Source organism: Vanacampus margaritifer, chromosome 16 (genome assembly GCF_051991255.1).
Source record: "Vanacampus margaritifer isolate UIUO_Vmar chromosome 16, RoL_Vmar_1.0, whole genome shotgun sequence".
Taxonomy (NCBI): Eukaryota; Metazoa; Chordata; class Actinopteri; order Syngnathiformes; family Syngnathidae; genus Vanacampus; species Vanacampus margaritifer.
This window is the reverse complement of record NC_135447.1, coordinates 4,701,145-4,717,492: the sequence shown is the minus strand read 5'-3', so window position 1 is coordinate 4,717,492 and position 16,348 is coordinate 4,701,145. Positions and strand designations below refer to the sequence as shown.

The following is a 16,348-nucleotide window of genomic DNA, read 5'->3' as shown; positions in this document are numbered from 1 at the left end:
TGTATTTGCACTGATGCACACTACTTAAAACATCTCTTACATTCCATTTTGATTTAAAAAAAATACATAAAAAATGTTTGATACCCTTGCTGGTTTGCCCCTTGAGCAAGCAGTCAGTGATGAGTTTGGAGCAGCTTGTCTGTAGGGCTGACGCTTGGCTCAAGGTGGTACTGTCCAAAGATTCACCGTCCATCTGCTTCTCACTAATCACTTCTGAAGTGTAGAGTGCCAAAGCAGCAAACAGAAGCCAGGAGTAGTTGTGGACGTACGGCTGAATCAGTCGGTGGCAGCCACTTATTCTAATGGTCACCATCGGGTGGACTGTGATCCGATGCGAGGGCAGGTGGCTAAGGGTGAGTTAGCATTTAGTGTTAGCGGCACAGTACAACACTGAGATTACAAGACTGAGAATTGCTTGAACTTAAATGTGTCACCTGTCAGGATATTTATTTGCCTTATAACATCCAAAGCACAGGTCAAAGTCTTCACACACGTTGCAGTTAATCCTGCTGCCGACAATGAGGCCGTGGCAATGGTCGCAGGCATACTCCATGTTTACCATCTCATGGTCGTCCTCGTGGCCTTCAGGCTTAGTGCCACCTATTTAACACATCGATATTTTTGCTTGCCTCAAATTGCTTTTTTAACACAGTGCGTAATGCTTCTGGCTCTTTAAATTGAACTACCGGTCGTTGAGTTGTAAATAGTGGGGAGTATCTTACTGAGAAAGCACGTCTTGCAGAGGTCCATATCCATGCACTGCAGACACCGGTAGCGGTGCCAAAGCGCCATCCTTTCACAGCCGTCACAGGAAATCACAACATTGAGCAGGTTACAATAACGTGCAATGAACATGTGCATCTGCGGGGGGTAAAAAAAACAGCAATTTTAAATGACTTTTCAAAATTGCTAAACTTGAATCACACTCTTTTTGGACTTGAATTTTCATGTACCTTTCGTCTGTCATTCATAAAGTCCTCTTCCTCAATGTGATCATACCACTTTTCAAACATGCCATCCATGCACTCATCCATCCACTCCTGGTTCTTCTTGTAGTCTTCAACTTCATCCTCATCTGTCCACTGACTAAAAATGTACACAGAATACCACAGAATAATTTAACATTGACGTAAAACCTCTGATATATATTTCGTACTGATAATTAGGAAAATCTATTCTACCATGGCTCAATTTTTTTTACCTGACAGCAACGTCATGAACACTAATGTTCTCCTGGGACATGCTGAGTAAGAGTTCGGGCAGCTTGATGTTCAAGAAGAGGGGAATGTCGTGCACATCCCAGTTCAAGTCTAGAAGGTGCAACAAGCAGGTTTGCACGCAAGACAGGGCTGGAAGAAGAGCTCTGGGGAGGAGTGACAAAGATAAGGTTATACAAACCTGTGTGCTGCAACCAGTTTCTCGCTAGTCGCAATGGAAATGGAAAAATATACATACTTGTCATTGAGACAAGTGAATCCTTGCACTGCTTCAACCAGAATGAGCACCAACTGATGGTAGGAACGTCGCACTTGCTCCCCTAGCTCTCGCCCGCTGTCTGACAACTGAGAGAAATAGCTGAAAAAGAACAATTTCATTAAACACCTCTTGACTTTTATATCAGCCACTGAAATACTAATGTTTACTGTTATTGCATTTTTTTTTTCTCCAAGTGTGTACCTGGTGAAGTCTTTCTGACATGTCAACAGCTCTTGTAGGAACAGGACGCAAGGGGCTTGAAAGAGGTGTGGCTTTCCCAGGGAACGCAAACACTCTTGAACTAGCTCCAGGACTTTGCAAACACTAATGGCCTGAGCTTTGTTCAGCGACAATGTCTGCAGGACACTATAGGACAAAAAAAAAAAAAAAGGCATGTCTAACAGCTGAATGAGATAATTAATACAACGAGAGATTGACTGCCACGCACTTTGCTGTTGTGAGGGCGTTGTCCTTTATGAAGTTGAGTATGTGCTTGAGAATTGGGTAGCGATCCTTGATAGAAGAGGACGTGCGGGGTTCTTCCATCGAACGGCAAGACAGGAGGCGTAGCCGTGCCCGACTGAACGGGGCTTTATGAGTTAATGCAGAAGGGGAGGCTGGACTGCCCCAGGAAGAGAGGCTTTCCGTGGAGCCTTTGTTGTCCGACTTGCAGTGCACACAGGAGTGGTTTAGGACATTGGAGGATTGGCTCGGAACTGGTTTGGCTTCAATAGTCTCCTGTGTCGATCCTGTGGAATGTTCAAGTGAGGAGATAGCCTGGAAATCGTCTTCTGAGACGGAACTTGGACAGTGAAGAAGAGCGCCGCTGCCCTCTGCAGCTTTGGAAGAATCACCGTCGGGGCATGGCATACCACAAGCGGAAAATCGGAAGAGCAGGAGGCACTTCTCAATGCACATCTCAGCTACAGAGGAAGAAATGATTTCACATTAGACAAACGATACAATGATCAAAGACAAGAATAACTCTTTGACTGCCAGACGTTTTCAGAAAAGGGATGCTGTGGGTGCCAGCCGATTTAAGCCTTTTGACTGATCTTTCAAGGTCCACAGAAAATGTTGTGTTTGGACTATGGAAACACACATACTACCAAATGAAAGATTGGACTCTCATCTTTCATCAGAAAAAAAAAGTTTGTTTCTACCTTATTCCGTTTTTCAGTAATCAACAATAGAAAATGCTTAGTTTCACCTCTGTTTTGAAACAAACGTCTTTTAACGTCTTTGGCACTCCTCCATAGGATTTTACTTAACGTTATTTAACGTTTTTGGCAGTCAAAGAGATAACCAGAGATCCTCACCTAAGGACTCTATTGTGACCTCGTCGGTGCCTCCTTCTTTCTCATCGGGAGCATTCATTTTGCCAACAATATATCTCTGCTTCATCTCCAACTAGCAGAAAACAGGAGCCGCAACTTAAGCTTACGTGTGCGATCGCGTACACTGTAAAGTCGCGAGCAATTCATCAGGAGTCGAGGATCCTGTGACGCTTACCATCCAAGTTCTGATGCCGTCTGCCAGTGAATACACCTGCACGAAGTCCTCATTTAGACAGGACTTGCATTCTTGATTGACTATACATGAAATCATAAAACAGAAAAAAGTGAGACAGATACTATAATGATTAACTCGTACTACGTTATACTATGTAAAAAAAAATAAAAATAACAAGGAGATTATGCTGTTAAAGCGCGTAATAAACAAGAATTACCATAGGTCTTGAGGGCATGGATAAGGCCTGGTGTGTGGTAGACCATGACAGCCCAAATGGCATTCACAGCATGGTCTGCCATTGACCCGGTGGCTAATTCATTCCTCATTGCCTGTTTTTTACAGGACTGCACGAGGTTTCTCATCAGCTCTGTTCTGCTGTCTGTTGATTCCTGGGAAGGGTTCCATCGGGCAAAGTTCTCCAGGAGCCTCGTTACATCATCGAGATTATACTTCCTAATCTAACATACAAATAAGACAACATAAAATGAAATGTGCTCGGATTAAAACATGACAATCAAATTGAACACGACTGGATTCAGAATACTTTAGCATACCTGAACTGTTTTGATCGGACCTGTGTCCCTTGACTCACACAACCCATGTCGGAGAATTGGTTTCCATAAGGGTGAAGACTGAACATGAGACACTTTCCAGGGTGGAAGCTCTTTCACAGAGCGTATCGCTGAAGAAACAGAGGAATTGTGATAATAAGCATCATCAATAATCTGAAAACTCCCTATACATATACTACCAGTCAATATACTATATGCAGTAAACCTGGTGACTGGCAGGTTCAAATGGACAAAAAAATGATGGGACAGACATTGAAAGACAAGACAGTCAGGACGAGAAGTCAATCAGAACCACAGTTTGAGATAACAGTTGTGAAGAACACTCTCACCATGAGGTGATTTCAGTGCAAGAGTTCTGAAGGCGAGACGCCCCATCAGTCGAGCCACAAGCAGCTGCAGGTCAGACATCCATGAAATGGTGACGTCTGGCAGACCCATGGCTGTTACGGTGAACTTGTAACCCCACTCGTTATTGCTGCTATCCGAGTGGAAGAGGAACTGAAGCTGAGGGCCTGTGTCAAATGTTACCTTCTAGCGAGCGAGCGAGCGAGCGAGCGAGAGAGAGAGAGAGGGGCAACATATGTAAAAGGTACAGTTCTTATAAGAAGGCATCATATGGTAAAATGGTTTAATTTCTACCTTTGGCCACTTCTCACTTCCAACCTTCATGTCGTAGCGGACCTTTCCACCTCTGGAGTCAGTGAATTCCAGGTAGTCATACCTATGGAAATCAAAAGAATATAGATGTGGGGAGGCATGGGCTGAAAACGACGATTTGACGATTATTCATAGTTGTTGTTTTTTTTACATCAATGTTACAAAAAACGCTAAATTAATACTGGTCTATATTTTATAAAAAATAAATTAGAATGTGGAAAAAAATTGCTGTTTTTATTTACTTTTTTTTTTTTTTAAAGGCCAGTTTAGATCTGTATTTTAAAGGTGTTTACACAGTAAACCGTCAGAATCTTATATCAGCCCATTCTTAACGGTGCGGGCTACTTTTTCAGTCAAAAATGTGGACTGTCTGTGTGTGAGAGAGTGAAATGTACAGAAATTCAATTTAATCACATCCATTTTCTGGTACCTTTTTTCTGTCTCACAGCGTTCATCGAACACTACTTCAAACGACGTGGCACCAGGGTAGGCGAAGATGCTGGTCTCGTGACGGCTATCTTCATAGTTGTGAGACGACTCCATTGTCCAGGTCCGCAGCACCACTGGCTGTTGGGGTTGGTGCCAGCACTCTTGGTCCACCTAACAATATCATGGTAAGTGATTAACATTAATGTCCTTCTGATGTTTTTTTGTTTTCAACTTGACAATGCATACTGTACCTCTCGTATATAGTCTATATATCAATAACAACGAGGAATGTATAAAAGGCTATGGTGCAATTGTAATGGCTTTTTCATTGTATGCTTACCACAAAAGCATTTTTTGACCTCCCAAATTTTTTGTATTTGGAGGCTGTATGTATTTTAAAAAGCTACGTTCACACTGCACTCCAAAGTGACCCCCGCAGGCGCAGAAGAAAATACAACGTCACTCACAAAGCTGTGTTTGCGGAAGTAAATACGTATGGTCCAGCATGTCAGGGCCACGGACTTTTATAAGTTGTCGGGGCTCATATTTTTACCATCTTATATCTACAGAGGAGTGATGCAGGAGGAGGTAGAAATAATATTTTGTGAAAATGAGGCAAGCCTGTTTGAGCGCCTCATCTCACGGAGACCTCTCCTTTTAATTTTTTTTTTTTATATCCCTAACGATAATGTCACGTCATTGCCGGCGTAATAAATGAGCCGTCTGCGTTTCTAAATTATTAATATCACCACCACAAATGTCATCTTTATACTTCATGTTTCAAGTGGGATGAAATCAAAGTCAAATATAAAGTCACAACTGTTACTCGAAACAACTTTGCTGATTCACGTACGTGATGTCTCCCGGACATTGCGGATGCGTCAAGCATAAATCAAGCTTAATGTCCCCGCTCATATTGGACTTTTGATGACGTCTAGGTCGGATATATGCGTCCTGGCCTTTCAGACTGCGGTCGCATTGCAAAAATTCGGATACGTATCCGATCTAGGACCACATATGAAAGTGACCCAGGTGGCATATGAAAAAAATCGGAATTGAGCCGTTCAGACTGACATAAAAAAAAAAAAGAGTCAGATACAGATCGAATTTGGGCAAAAAATCTGATCTGGGTCGCATTTGCTTGCAGTGTGAACATAGCCTTTCATTTTGTGTCACATGTAGGATATGTGCTTTTGTGATGCTCCCTTTAACCAGGCTAACAAGTGATTAAAAAAAGGTTCGATGCATTCAAAAGAAAGCCACAGATTACACTAACCTTTGAAAAAATGTCGCCTGTGCCACTGGACATATTTTTGAGGAGCTCAATCAGAGAAGAGAAGCTCTTGAGCAGCAGACAGTGAGGAATGTCCAAAGAGCAAAGTTCCAGGAGGAAAATAAGCTGCCAGAGCAAATGTTGCATTCAATTCAGCAATGTCAACTCAAATACAACTATCCGATTCAAAATCATGATCTAATTAAGGCAATACCAGCTGTCTGAAGACCGTAGCAATGATAGATTTGCCTAATTTGTCTGTAATCTCGGCGCCAGTGTATCTATCCAGCAAGGAACCAAGCACACTTTTGATACTTGTCAAGAACTGATCCACATCTGTTGAGAGAAATAAGAAATCAACATTAAACACTTAAAAAAAAAAAAAAAAAAAGATCAACACATTCAATATCATCATCTTATACTCTTAAGGTCATTGCATAAAAAAAATAGAATATGATAAAAGGCTTACATTTTAATAGGATGATTCTGGCCAGCTCCATGGTGACAGCAGTAGAGGTGGTTCCTTTGAGCTGGAGGTAGCACCAAGAGAGAAGGCTCCCTTGAAGAGCCCAGAACAGGGACAGCAACACTGTCTGCCGACTGGGTGCGCCGCTGCACTCCGACATCATAACTTCACACTTGAGATAAAAGCAACACGCGCTATTTTAAAGAACCACTGCCTGGTTAACAATGGGACATAGGACTTGAAAAAAAGAGGATTGTTGCTAATTGTGGAACTTAAAAAACAGGATTGCACTGTAAAACTCTTTTGTCTTTTCATCACCATAATTAACTCATTCATTTGTTTTTGTTTTTTTGTTGAGTATGAAAATCCAGAAAAAAATATTGTACATTTAGAACAGATATAAAATTCATGATTAATCGTGAGTTAACTAGTGAAGTGATGCCATTAATTACGAAAAACTTTAATCGCCTGACGCCCCTAATTTTTAATAATTTTTTCTTCTTTTTTTAAAAGTATTTTTAATTAGTTTTTTTTATTTATATATATATATATATATAATCTTTTCCTTTTTTTAAAGAAAAGATAATTAAAAATTAGGGGCGTCAGGCGTTACAAATTTTTAATCATAATTAATCGCATGACTTCACTAGTTAACTCACAATTAATCACAAATTTTATATCTGTTCTAAACGTACAATAAAAAACATTTCCTAGGTTTTCATACTCTTGTTAACAAAAGTGGGAAAAATGTTAAATAATAGAAATAGTTCAAATGAATTTTTTTTTACATCTATAGCCGTCAATGGCAGTGAATGAGTTAAAGAGCTGTCAGTGATCTCACCTCTTGTGTTGCCACTAGCAGAAGTGTCTCCATCACCGCTAAAATTGGGCTGACGTCAAAGTCAGAGGAAGCACCTTTCGGTGGGAGCAGAAGAAGGCCACTTGGATCCAGATCACTGCATGGAGTACAATGTGTTGAATGTGCATATTTGTGACAATATGACATGCTCACATATTTACAGTACCGGCATACCTACCTGAAGTAATTACACAGTGACTCAAATGTAACTTTTACAGATGGCGGCTGATCCTCTTCTGTAATATTTTTCTGCAAAATAAAAACATTCAATAAACACATTTAAAAAAAATTAAAAAAATTACTGAGCACATATGTATACACACCATCATGTGGAACAGTTTGTCCCGCCGAATGTGTTTATCAGGGAAGAAAACAGCTGCCCCGTTAAGAATAGCTTTCACAGCCTCTTTGTGCAAAGCTTTTTCCATAAATGTCGCCCCCTCCGGCTCATTTATAACTAAAACAAGGGATTACAATATTATCAGGAATCCCAAACCGTTATTGATGTTAAAGGTTCATGAGTATATACAGTAGTTCATACTGTTGCAGAGGTGAGAGTAGAGCTGCTGTACAGCCCTGACAGAATCAGGCTCAGCACCGCTGGATGTGGATGGCCCATCTGTTGCCGGGGCTCCGTCAGCCGTCGTGTCGCTCGTCTCTGGGCCCGGGGAGGGCAAAGGATTGGGCAGCATAGAGAAACAGTTCTGTAGCAACTGGAGGAGATGAATTCTGCTCATCAACACCTCTTCGCCCTCACTGAGACAAAAGCACAAGCATACTTAAGTGAGATTGAGGCAGAAGAAATGTGGTCATATTAAGTGGCTGCTACGACTCACATCTCCATCAACTTAGTGTAAAAACTCCAGAAGAGGTCCACGTTAAGACCAGTGAAGTCCAGAAGACACTTTAGCTTTAGGTGAGAGGAGTCCTAAAGGGGAAAAAGTTTTTTTCAAGACAGTAATTACTAGGTGATAATTGTGTACAATTCCCTCATTATTGTTGCTTCTAATTACCATATTTTGTGTGAGCTGTTGAATGAAGAACAAAGTCTTGTTCAGAAGACAAATGCCGGTGACAGTATCTTTTTTGCAGTGCTCGTCCGCAGAGCTAAGCTCGTCAAGCTCTTGCAGCTTCTCAGTTCCAGCACACGAGTATCCACTGAAGCTGAGGGACTGCACCCCGAGGCGCTCGGCGGCGTCTTGCCTGGTGCACAGGAACTTTACCATCAGAAACTGAGAAGACAGGGACAAGAGTTAAACACGGTGAAAGCAATTCGTCTAAAAAGTCCAGTTTACGCTAAGTAGCTCAGTTTGGCTAATTTCAGCATGCAATTCGTTCCTTACGTGAACTTCAATTTCCCTTTTTTGTGTAGCAAATTATTCAAATTCACTGGTGAATGACACTATGTTGTGCTGATGTGATGTCACATTGAGGTAACATTTGAAATAAAACAGTGTTATGGTTCAAACGTTTAAGGAAGTAAAGCGCGTGTCAAGAAAAGCTAGTCAGCTTGCCAGTTTGATCTGGAGACGGAATTTACCTTTGCAACACGACACTGCTGCAGCTTGATCTCCACATCGTTCCAGTCGTCTTCCACCTCAAACCAGCCAATCGGCTCATCCTCCGACAGTGCCGGAATCCTCACACTGCAGGTCAAGTGACAACAAGATGTGTCAGCGTTTGACTGAAACCACTCAGCCAGGGCCCTGACACAAATACTGACTTGTTTTGCATTACTGACTGAACTCTATGAGAAAACCAACCATCCAATGCATCAAGAAATATTTTCATTTCACATATTTTCAATGCCATTATTGGCTGTGTTATCATTCATTAGACTGAAATTCACTCAAAATGTATGGTAAGTTGGTTATTGGAGATCTGAAAACTTTTAATATTGGTCTTTTTCTCAGATTATAGTCAAACAATGATGGCAATATTCCATGGCATCACTTCCAAACACGTACGCATCCAATCAGATCAGCCCTAAAATTGAATACTGTACCTGTAATGCATTGTTGTACGCATGTGAAAAAGTGCTTTGTACCTGTCTTGTACAAATTCCTTGTAGTCTTTGTAGTCCCACGTATCATACTTCTTGAACCTCTTGAAATGTTTCCCAGCATCAAACGGTTCCTCATCTTTGTAGGCAAACACCAAGCCACATTTCGCCCCAATGGCCCCTTTTCGCACCTTATCCACGAATCCACAGGGAGACGGTTATGCATGAATTCCCTATTAATGTTCGAGAGATGATCATTACCGTAATAATACTCACGTTGATCTTCATCTGAGTGACTTGAAAGTTGCTCTGGTCCTCAGTTGACAGGATCACGCTGGCTTTCTTCTTGCCACTTTCAGTGAGAAAACCTATTGAGAGCATCAATCGTGCAGTTGTACTTAAGTGTGACGGTCATATCAAGATTAGAGAAAAAAATATATATTTTCTCGCTAAATTATTACCATCACCAGTGGAGGATTCTGTAAGCATATTTTCTGGTCCTGATTTCTCCTCTTTACTCTTTGCATCACATGCCTGTAAGTGCAGCTGGAGGGGTCTCCCTGCGATGTCACATAATGACGCCGTTGGTATTAAAACATAAACGTTGATTCCACCAGGATGCATGTGCTGTGTATAACTGCTTTGAAAAGGACTGGAATATATTGCCATGGTAAAATTGCCTTTTTTTTTTGGACAGTTTTGTACACTTGCAACAGGGATGTGATTTGACCAAAGTGAAATTATCTGAAAATTTAGCCGGGGGTCTGGGGGCCGCCGGCACCCAGACAGCTAGGTCCAGGAGCTCATGGGTTTTCCGTGTTTTTAAGTACTTTCAATGCACTCACATGACAAAGAAATAGACAAAACAACAGCATAAATTTTCAATGTATATTGAACTATCCCATATAAAATGGCAGTTTTAGTCAACTCAAAATCAGTCATATTCAAAAACATTGGACTGCCTTTGCTTTTAAAAACTATCACTGAGAATATCATCATATCTAACTAATGTGATTACTAAGTTAACACATAAATAATGTTGAAGAGTTCAAATTTCATGAACAAATAATTGTATCATGACCAAATGAAAAGTAACTCATATTAGAGCATACCACAAATGTCTTTGTTATAGCAGAAGATGTTATCTGTCGGAGTCATGTGCATACACAATGAACTACTTAAAAAAAATAAAAATTAAAAAATAAAAATTCCGATTTTTTTTTTGGGAGATAACAAAAGCGGAATTCCGCGAATTAGCGGAAAAATCACATCACTGTTGCAATGATTAATATATGAATGACAGCATTCCCCGCCCATAAATAGCAAAAATCCACATGAAATTGATGCCCATTGAAATGCATTGGAGGGGGGGGAAAAAAATTCTAATTAGTATACTGTATTCTAAATTTGGTAGAGACCCGACCAGACACGTTACCATTTCGATATTGGAGTTGTAGCCGAACGGCAGCCATTGACGTGATGAGGGAGGAGGCCTTGTATTCTGTCTCCAAGTGGTCACTGATGCAGGAAAGCGCTTGGAGCACTTTCCCCACGCTGCCTCTGGCCAGAGCGAAGGCGAGGAGGGTCAGCTCTGCATCGGGACTCACACAGCAACTTCAAACAAAATGACAAACGGCAGGCATTTAGTCACACTAAAAATCATAGTAAACATTTAAAACAACAGTGAACGCGGTGAATGAAGCATTGATAAAGGCTGAGAGTAACATAATGGAACCTTATGAAGTTGTAAATTTCATTATACGTTTGACTGATTTTTTTCCTCTAAATTCACACAAAGCTTGTCATGCATGAGGTCACGCATCATCAAATCAGCATATTTTGCATAAGAACTCATCAAGCACGCATTGCATGAAAAATTCAGGGCATTTGTTTTGCTTTGTGTTTAATCTTTTGTTGCACTTTTGCAATGCCCAGGTTATCAGAATTAAAGCATTATTATTATTGTTGTTGTTTTACATGTATTTTCAAAAGTCAAGTGCGGGAGATTTGAGAGTTTCAATGTTTATATTTCTCAATATTAACATTTAATACGTTTAACACTTTAAGACTGTTCAAAGGAAGGGGGAAAAAATGGTGACGGACCAGCACGATTATTGATTTTGGATAACCTTGGATAACGGAGGTCACCAACATGACGCCTACTGACACACCAGGTAGCCCCCAAAGACCACATGAGCAGCTCGCAGGCTTGCTCTAAAATCAGCTCATCAGTGAAGTGATCATTTGAAAATGTTACTGTATGCAGATTTATAGAAATTAAGTGCTGCATACTGATATTTTACTCTTTCCTACTATGTATGTGTACCATATGTGAAGGTTCTGAGTCATCAATGGTAATTCAGAAAGGTTGAATTAGGGCAGTTGAATATGCTTTATCTTTAATCCAACAGGTTTCTTCATTTTTTTGGGTGTGGAGTCTCTCCCCTAATTATGCGTCAATTAAATGACCAATAACGTCCAGAGCACATCCGACGTGGATCATGCAATGGAACTTTAAAGAAGCTTTAATAGTTTAATAGGTTTTAGGTGAACTGATGAATACACACACATATACAAAAAAAAAAGTATATATATATATATATATATATATATATATAAAATTAATAAAAAAAAAAAAAAAGGAGAGCAATGATGACATGTCAAATCGAATGAACAATACTGAGCTCTCCAAGAAAAAAAATAAAAATAAAAAAAATAAAATAATAAATAAAAAAAATAAAGAAGCTTTAATAGTAATGTTGGATGAGATCATTTTTTGTCAGGATGAAGCTGCTGATCGTTCCTGAGCACTTCAGGGGGATACAACAATATGTACAATTGATAAAGTGGGTCATCAGCCCACTAAGGCACCGTATTGATTTCCGCCTGTCTCTCATGCGATGCAGTCCGCTTTATCAGCTGGATGAGGCTGTGTTTGTTGGGTGCGTGTGATGACGGAAATTCCAGCAGGGCCTTACTTACTCTGCTATCCTGAGGAGAAATGCATCCACCTCCTCTAAGATGTTCAAAGAGAAGAACTTGGGGAACTTGGTGGATGATGGCATAAGGGACAATGGTGGCATGTGTTGTAATGCTTTCCTGGTGGGTAAAAACGACAACCACATAACTTGATTAAAATCGGTCAGACCGCTGATGAATAAAACGGATTCGCTTAGTGCTTCTTCTACATCTGATATAGCCCAATCGCTTATTATTATTATTTTTTTAATAACAACTTACTGAGTGCTTTGAAGTACAGTCTGAGCCAGTGCAGGGTTGGTCTCCATTGAGGCAGTGACCAAGGAGGTAAGGAGAGAAAGGTACCAGATGGCGGAAGCATCCGAGACAGACACCTCTTTATTCTTCGTAATCTGATAGCCCAGTGTCTTCAATCCATGAATCCGTGTGTCACAGCCATCGCTCAGGCACCGCTTGATGTTAATTTGAATGTCTGGGGTTTGAGGAACACACATTGTTGGAACATGGCAGTGTAAAAAATGCTGTGCTGAATTGCTATAGGCCAAAGATCTTTGGATCGTTAGCTCGCGAATCATTTACAGGCACATAACAGATCATGAGATCGGGGTTGTGAATTCAGACGGCTATTAAGAGCCTGCCACTGCAAAGCTCTGTTCAAAATATGTGTTAATAAGCGCGTGATTGTTCTTGCTTACAACCACCTCATTCCATTCTGTCTCCATCCTGTATTTACTGAACTTGCTCGTATTAAAACACATGATTATGTGGCCATTTGTCAAAAAGAATACCCCTTAAGAACAGAGGTTTCATTCTTAGCAAAAACACTCTACACTAAATTCTTTAAAAGGGTAATAAATGATTACGAATTGAAACCAACTGGCAGGTGATGACTCACATGGGTGTGTAATGTTGGCATTCTCCAAGAGTGCGACGTATCCTGTCACATTGCTGGGGATGCGGATGTCTCTGATCTTGTCCAAGGAATGGAGATTCTTGCCCACCATTACTGAGATCAGCTGAGGCATGTAACTGTGGTCGTTGGCAGCCACGGCAACGGCCAGACGCCGCAAAACCACATCCGGTTTCAGTTTTAATCTGAGAACCCAAAGAAGACAACGTTGAACATCAAAACAGGCCAAGTAAAACCATTCGGAAAATGTGGAATTGTCACATATTTCAAAGCAAATGGCCCTTGCCTTATCCAGTGTGAACGCGCGCTGCCGTCAGACTGCCAGAAAGATGTCGTTTCTCCGTTTGTCATCTTGTAAACATCAGCAACGTTGGATGAAGCTTCTATCGTGCTGTAGCACTGTGTGACCACCTTCACCTTGTCCACATCTGGATCACGGTCCAATTCTGCTCTGTACTGGATATCTAGATCTGAATAGATAAATATATATATATATATATTAAAAATTAGGGGCGACATTTTTAACAAAACATTTTTAATTGTAATTAATCGCATAACTTCACTAGTTAACGATTAATCACAAATTACATTTCTGTTCCAAATCTAGGTTTTCACACTCTTGTTAAACAAAAGTGGGGAAAAAAATGTTAAACTAATAGAAATAGTTCAAATGAATTTTGGACGACTATAGCCGTCAATGGCAATGAATGAATAAAAAAAGAAAAGAAAACATTATTAAAAATTTGGGGCGTCAGGCGATTAAAATTTGTAATCATAATTAATTGCATGACTTCACTAGTTAACTCACAATCACAAATTTTAGATCTGTTCTAAATGTACAATTAAAAAAAATCTAGGTTTTTATTCTCTTGTTAACAAAAGTGGGAAAAAAATGTTAAACCAATAGAAATTGTTAAAATGACTTTTGGACGACTATAGCCGTCAATGGCAATGAATGAATAAAAAAAGAAAAGAAAACATTATTAAAAATTTGGGGCGTCAGGCGATTAAAATTTGTAATCATAATTAATTGCATGACTTCACTAGTTAACTCACAATCACAAATTTTAGATCTGTTCTGAATGTACAATTAAAAAAAATCTAGGTTTTTATACTCTTGTTAACAAAAGTGGGAAAAAAATGTTAACCAATAGAAATTGTTAAAATGAATTTTGGACGACTATAGCCGTCAATGGCAATGAATGAATAAAAAAAGAAAAGAAAACATTATTAAAAATTTGGGGCGTCAGGCGATTAAAATTTGTAATCATAATTAATTGTATGACTTCGCTAGTTAACTCACAATCACAAATTTTAGATCTGTTCTAAATGTACAATTTAAAAAAATCTAGGTTTTTATACTCTTGTTAACAAAAGTGGGGAAAAAATGTTAAACTAATAGAAATAGTTCAAATGAATTTTATGGCAGTGAATGAGTTAAAGGGTAAGTCAACAACAAAAATTATTTACAACATTTTCTATGAAGCCCCACTAGTCTAAACACAGCATTCTGATTAACATTGTGTTTTTGGAATATGATTGAATCAGCAAAATCTACCCATTTTTATCCATTTGCTACTTGCTGTCAACTGAAAATGACTTCAAAGTAGCTCGGGGATCAGTTAAAGAGCAATCACAGCTCGCCTCTTTTATGAAGCTGGGATGTGATTGATCGTGACCTGAGCAACTGTGATGTTACTGTCAGTCAACAGCAAGTGGCAAAATAGCGGCCTCCTGAGATGGATAAAAACAAGTGGATCAATATTAATCAGAATGCTGAATATTTTGTGTTGACTTCCCCTTTAATCATACCAAATGGCTGGTCTGAAAGCTGTCCTGCACAACACTTGAAAACAGTGTATGGAAACATTACCATACCATGCTATTCTTTATGAAACAAATCACACATGAAGCATATTTGATAACATCTGATAATAATTTCCTAGGCTAGAAAATGTAAAATTTCAAGCATTAAAATGAGTGCCTTTTAAAGGGCTAAAAAAATATTTTAAACCAAGGTTCTCCTAGACCGGCCTCCTGTCCCATGTCCAGCCTGTTTTCCGTGTCATTTCACACCTAAATCGAATGAAATTGTGCTGTTCACCTTTTTCCCGTTGCAAGAGGAACTCCAGGAAGTCCTGGACCACACTTGACCTCATGGTGCAAATACTGTTGTAGCCGTCTAAAATAGGGAACGGGATCGCACTGCTGGGAATATGATTCCTGTGCAAAAATTTCAGGATCTTGAAGGCATGCGCCCCCAAATGGTCTTTGGTCTTGGAGAATATGTCAACAAAACCTGTAGAGAACACGCACACAAAAGGCATTCAAATGAAAATGCAGGTGGTATAAAATGTGTGTTCAAGAACAGCTTGACTGTGTTTAATTGCGTAAAACGCAACACATACCTGGGGTTAGGGAGCACGACTGTAGCTGCCTTATCACATGACTCAGCTCTCCCCGTAGATTAGCGCCATTCGAGTTCTTAAGAGTAATCAGCATGCTCTCTACATCCACCACCCCATCCCCCTCGGCATCAAACTGTCCAAAGGCCTAAGACGGAGATAGACAGTGCACTTTGTGACAATTTATATCATGCATGAGCCAACAAAGTGTAAGGTGCATAATAGAACTAATCTAACCATAGCTTTTAAGTTATTACAACATAATATACGCTTTGTGTTGATTGAAAAGGTGATAATACAGAAAGAGGTAGATAGTAGATCGACATCTAACAGCCATTCTGGGCTCATGAGCCAGCTTTTCAGGAACACAGTGACATTCCATCTGCAGTGCATGCAAACAAAGCTACATGTAGGACCATTCATTCATATTCTTCAGCTGAACAAAAGTGGTCAAAGTTCAGACAGCACTGACAATAAACGGTGATTAGTATAGGTGACAATGACTGCCTATTGGAATATTGCATACCATCCAGCCATAGCGGCTGGGCGAGAGGCACTTTTATGGTGACATGATATGTTTTTGTTCTTTTTATGGCTAAAGTCAACTTATTATAAAAGGTATGAATGTAACAATATGCTTATTATTGTGATTGTAGTTTTCAGGGATGATATGCACTACCTGTATATAAAACTGAGAGGTGGTTGTAATATTTTGGTTACCTGCATGAAAAAGAAAAATTAAACAGAAACAACCTCACAGTGTTATGACTGTGATGTGGATCTCCTTGGAGTGTAGTTGGTCCAACAC

The 16,348-nt window shown here is 39.9% G+C and overlaps 1 protein-coding gene across 1 annotated transcript in view; it reads right to left on the bottom strand.

The window, feature by feature from the left end:
- Nucleotides 1-16,348, bottom strand: part of zzef1 (zinc finger, ZZ-type with EF hand domain 1) — a 30,613-nt gene that overhangs the window by 13,573 nt on the left and 692 nt on the right. Inside the window, exons 2-36 of the mRNA XM_077547510.1 lie at nucleotides 15,544-15,688; nucleotides 15,240-15,434; nucleotides 13,422-13,605; nucleotides 13,121-13,320; nucleotides 12,487-12,697; nucleotides 12,229-12,345; nucleotides 10,682-10,860; nucleotides 9,708-9,806; nucleotides 9,523-9,614; nucleotides 9,292-9,437; nucleotides 8,785-8,890; nucleotides 8,258-8,476; nucleotides 8,081-8,172; nucleotides 7,786-8,000; nucleotides 7,568-7,701; nucleotides 7,423-7,493; nucleotides 7,227-7,341; nucleotides 6,389-6,557; nucleotides 6,134-6,255; nucleotides 5,923-6,045; nucleotides 4,648-4,817; nucleotides 4,200-4,281; nucleotides 3,890-4,091; nucleotides 3,543-3,670; nucleotides 3,206-3,446; nucleotides 2,989-3,068; nucleotides 2,796-2,886; nucleotides 1,925-2,399; nucleotides 1,678-1,842; nucleotides 1,456-1,575; nucleotides 1,202-1,363; nucleotides 954-1,086; nucleotides 723-861; nucleotides 435-600; nucleotides 85-347 (exon numbers count right to left, since the gene is read on the bottom strand). Coding sequence (XP_077403636.1) covers nucleotides 85-347; nucleotides 435-600; nucleotides 723-861; nucleotides 954-1,086; nucleotides 1,202-1,363; nucleotides 1,456-1,575; nucleotides 1,678-1,842; nucleotides 1,925-2,399; nucleotides 2,796-2,886; nucleotides 2,989-3,068; nucleotides 3,206-3,446; nucleotides 3,543-3,670; nucleotides 3,890-4,091; nucleotides 4,200-4,281; nucleotides 4,648-4,817; nucleotides 5,923-6,045; nucleotides 6,134-6,255; nucleotides 6,389-6,557; nucleotides 7,227-7,341; nucleotides 7,423-7,493; nucleotides 7,568-7,701; nucleotides 7,786-8,000; nucleotides 8,081-8,172; nucleotides 8,258-8,476; nucleotides 8,785-8,890; nucleotides 9,292-9,437; nucleotides 9,523-9,614; nucleotides 9,708-9,806; nucleotides 10,682-10,860; nucleotides 12,229-12,345; nucleotides 12,487-12,697; nucleotides 13,121-13,320; nucleotides 13,422-13,605; nucleotides 15,240-15,434; nucleotides 15,544-15,688 — 5,551 coding nt within the window. The remainder of the gene's footprint in view (nucleotides 1-84; nucleotides 348-434; nucleotides 601-722; nucleotides 862-953; nucleotides 1,087-1,201; nucleotides 1,364-1,455; nucleotides 1,576-1,677; nucleotides 1,843-1,924; nucleotides 2,400-2,795; nucleotides 2,887-2,988; nucleotides 3,069-3,205; nucleotides 3,447-3,542; nucleotides 3,671-3,889; nucleotides 4,092-4,199; nucleotides 4,282-4,647; nucleotides 4,818-5,922; nucleotides 6,046-6,133; nucleotides 6,256-6,388; nucleotides 6,558-7,226; nucleotides 7,342-7,422; nucleotides 7,494-7,567; nucleotides 7,702-7,785; nucleotides 8,001-8,080; nucleotides 8,173-8,257; nucleotides 8,477-8,784; nucleotides 8,891-9,291; nucleotides 9,438-9,522; nucleotides 9,615-9,707; nucleotides 9,807-10,681; nucleotides 10,861-12,228; nucleotides 12,346-12,486; nucleotides 12,698-13,120; nucleotides 13,321-13,421; nucleotides 13,606-15,239; nucleotides 15,435-15,543; nucleotides 15,689-16,348) is intronic.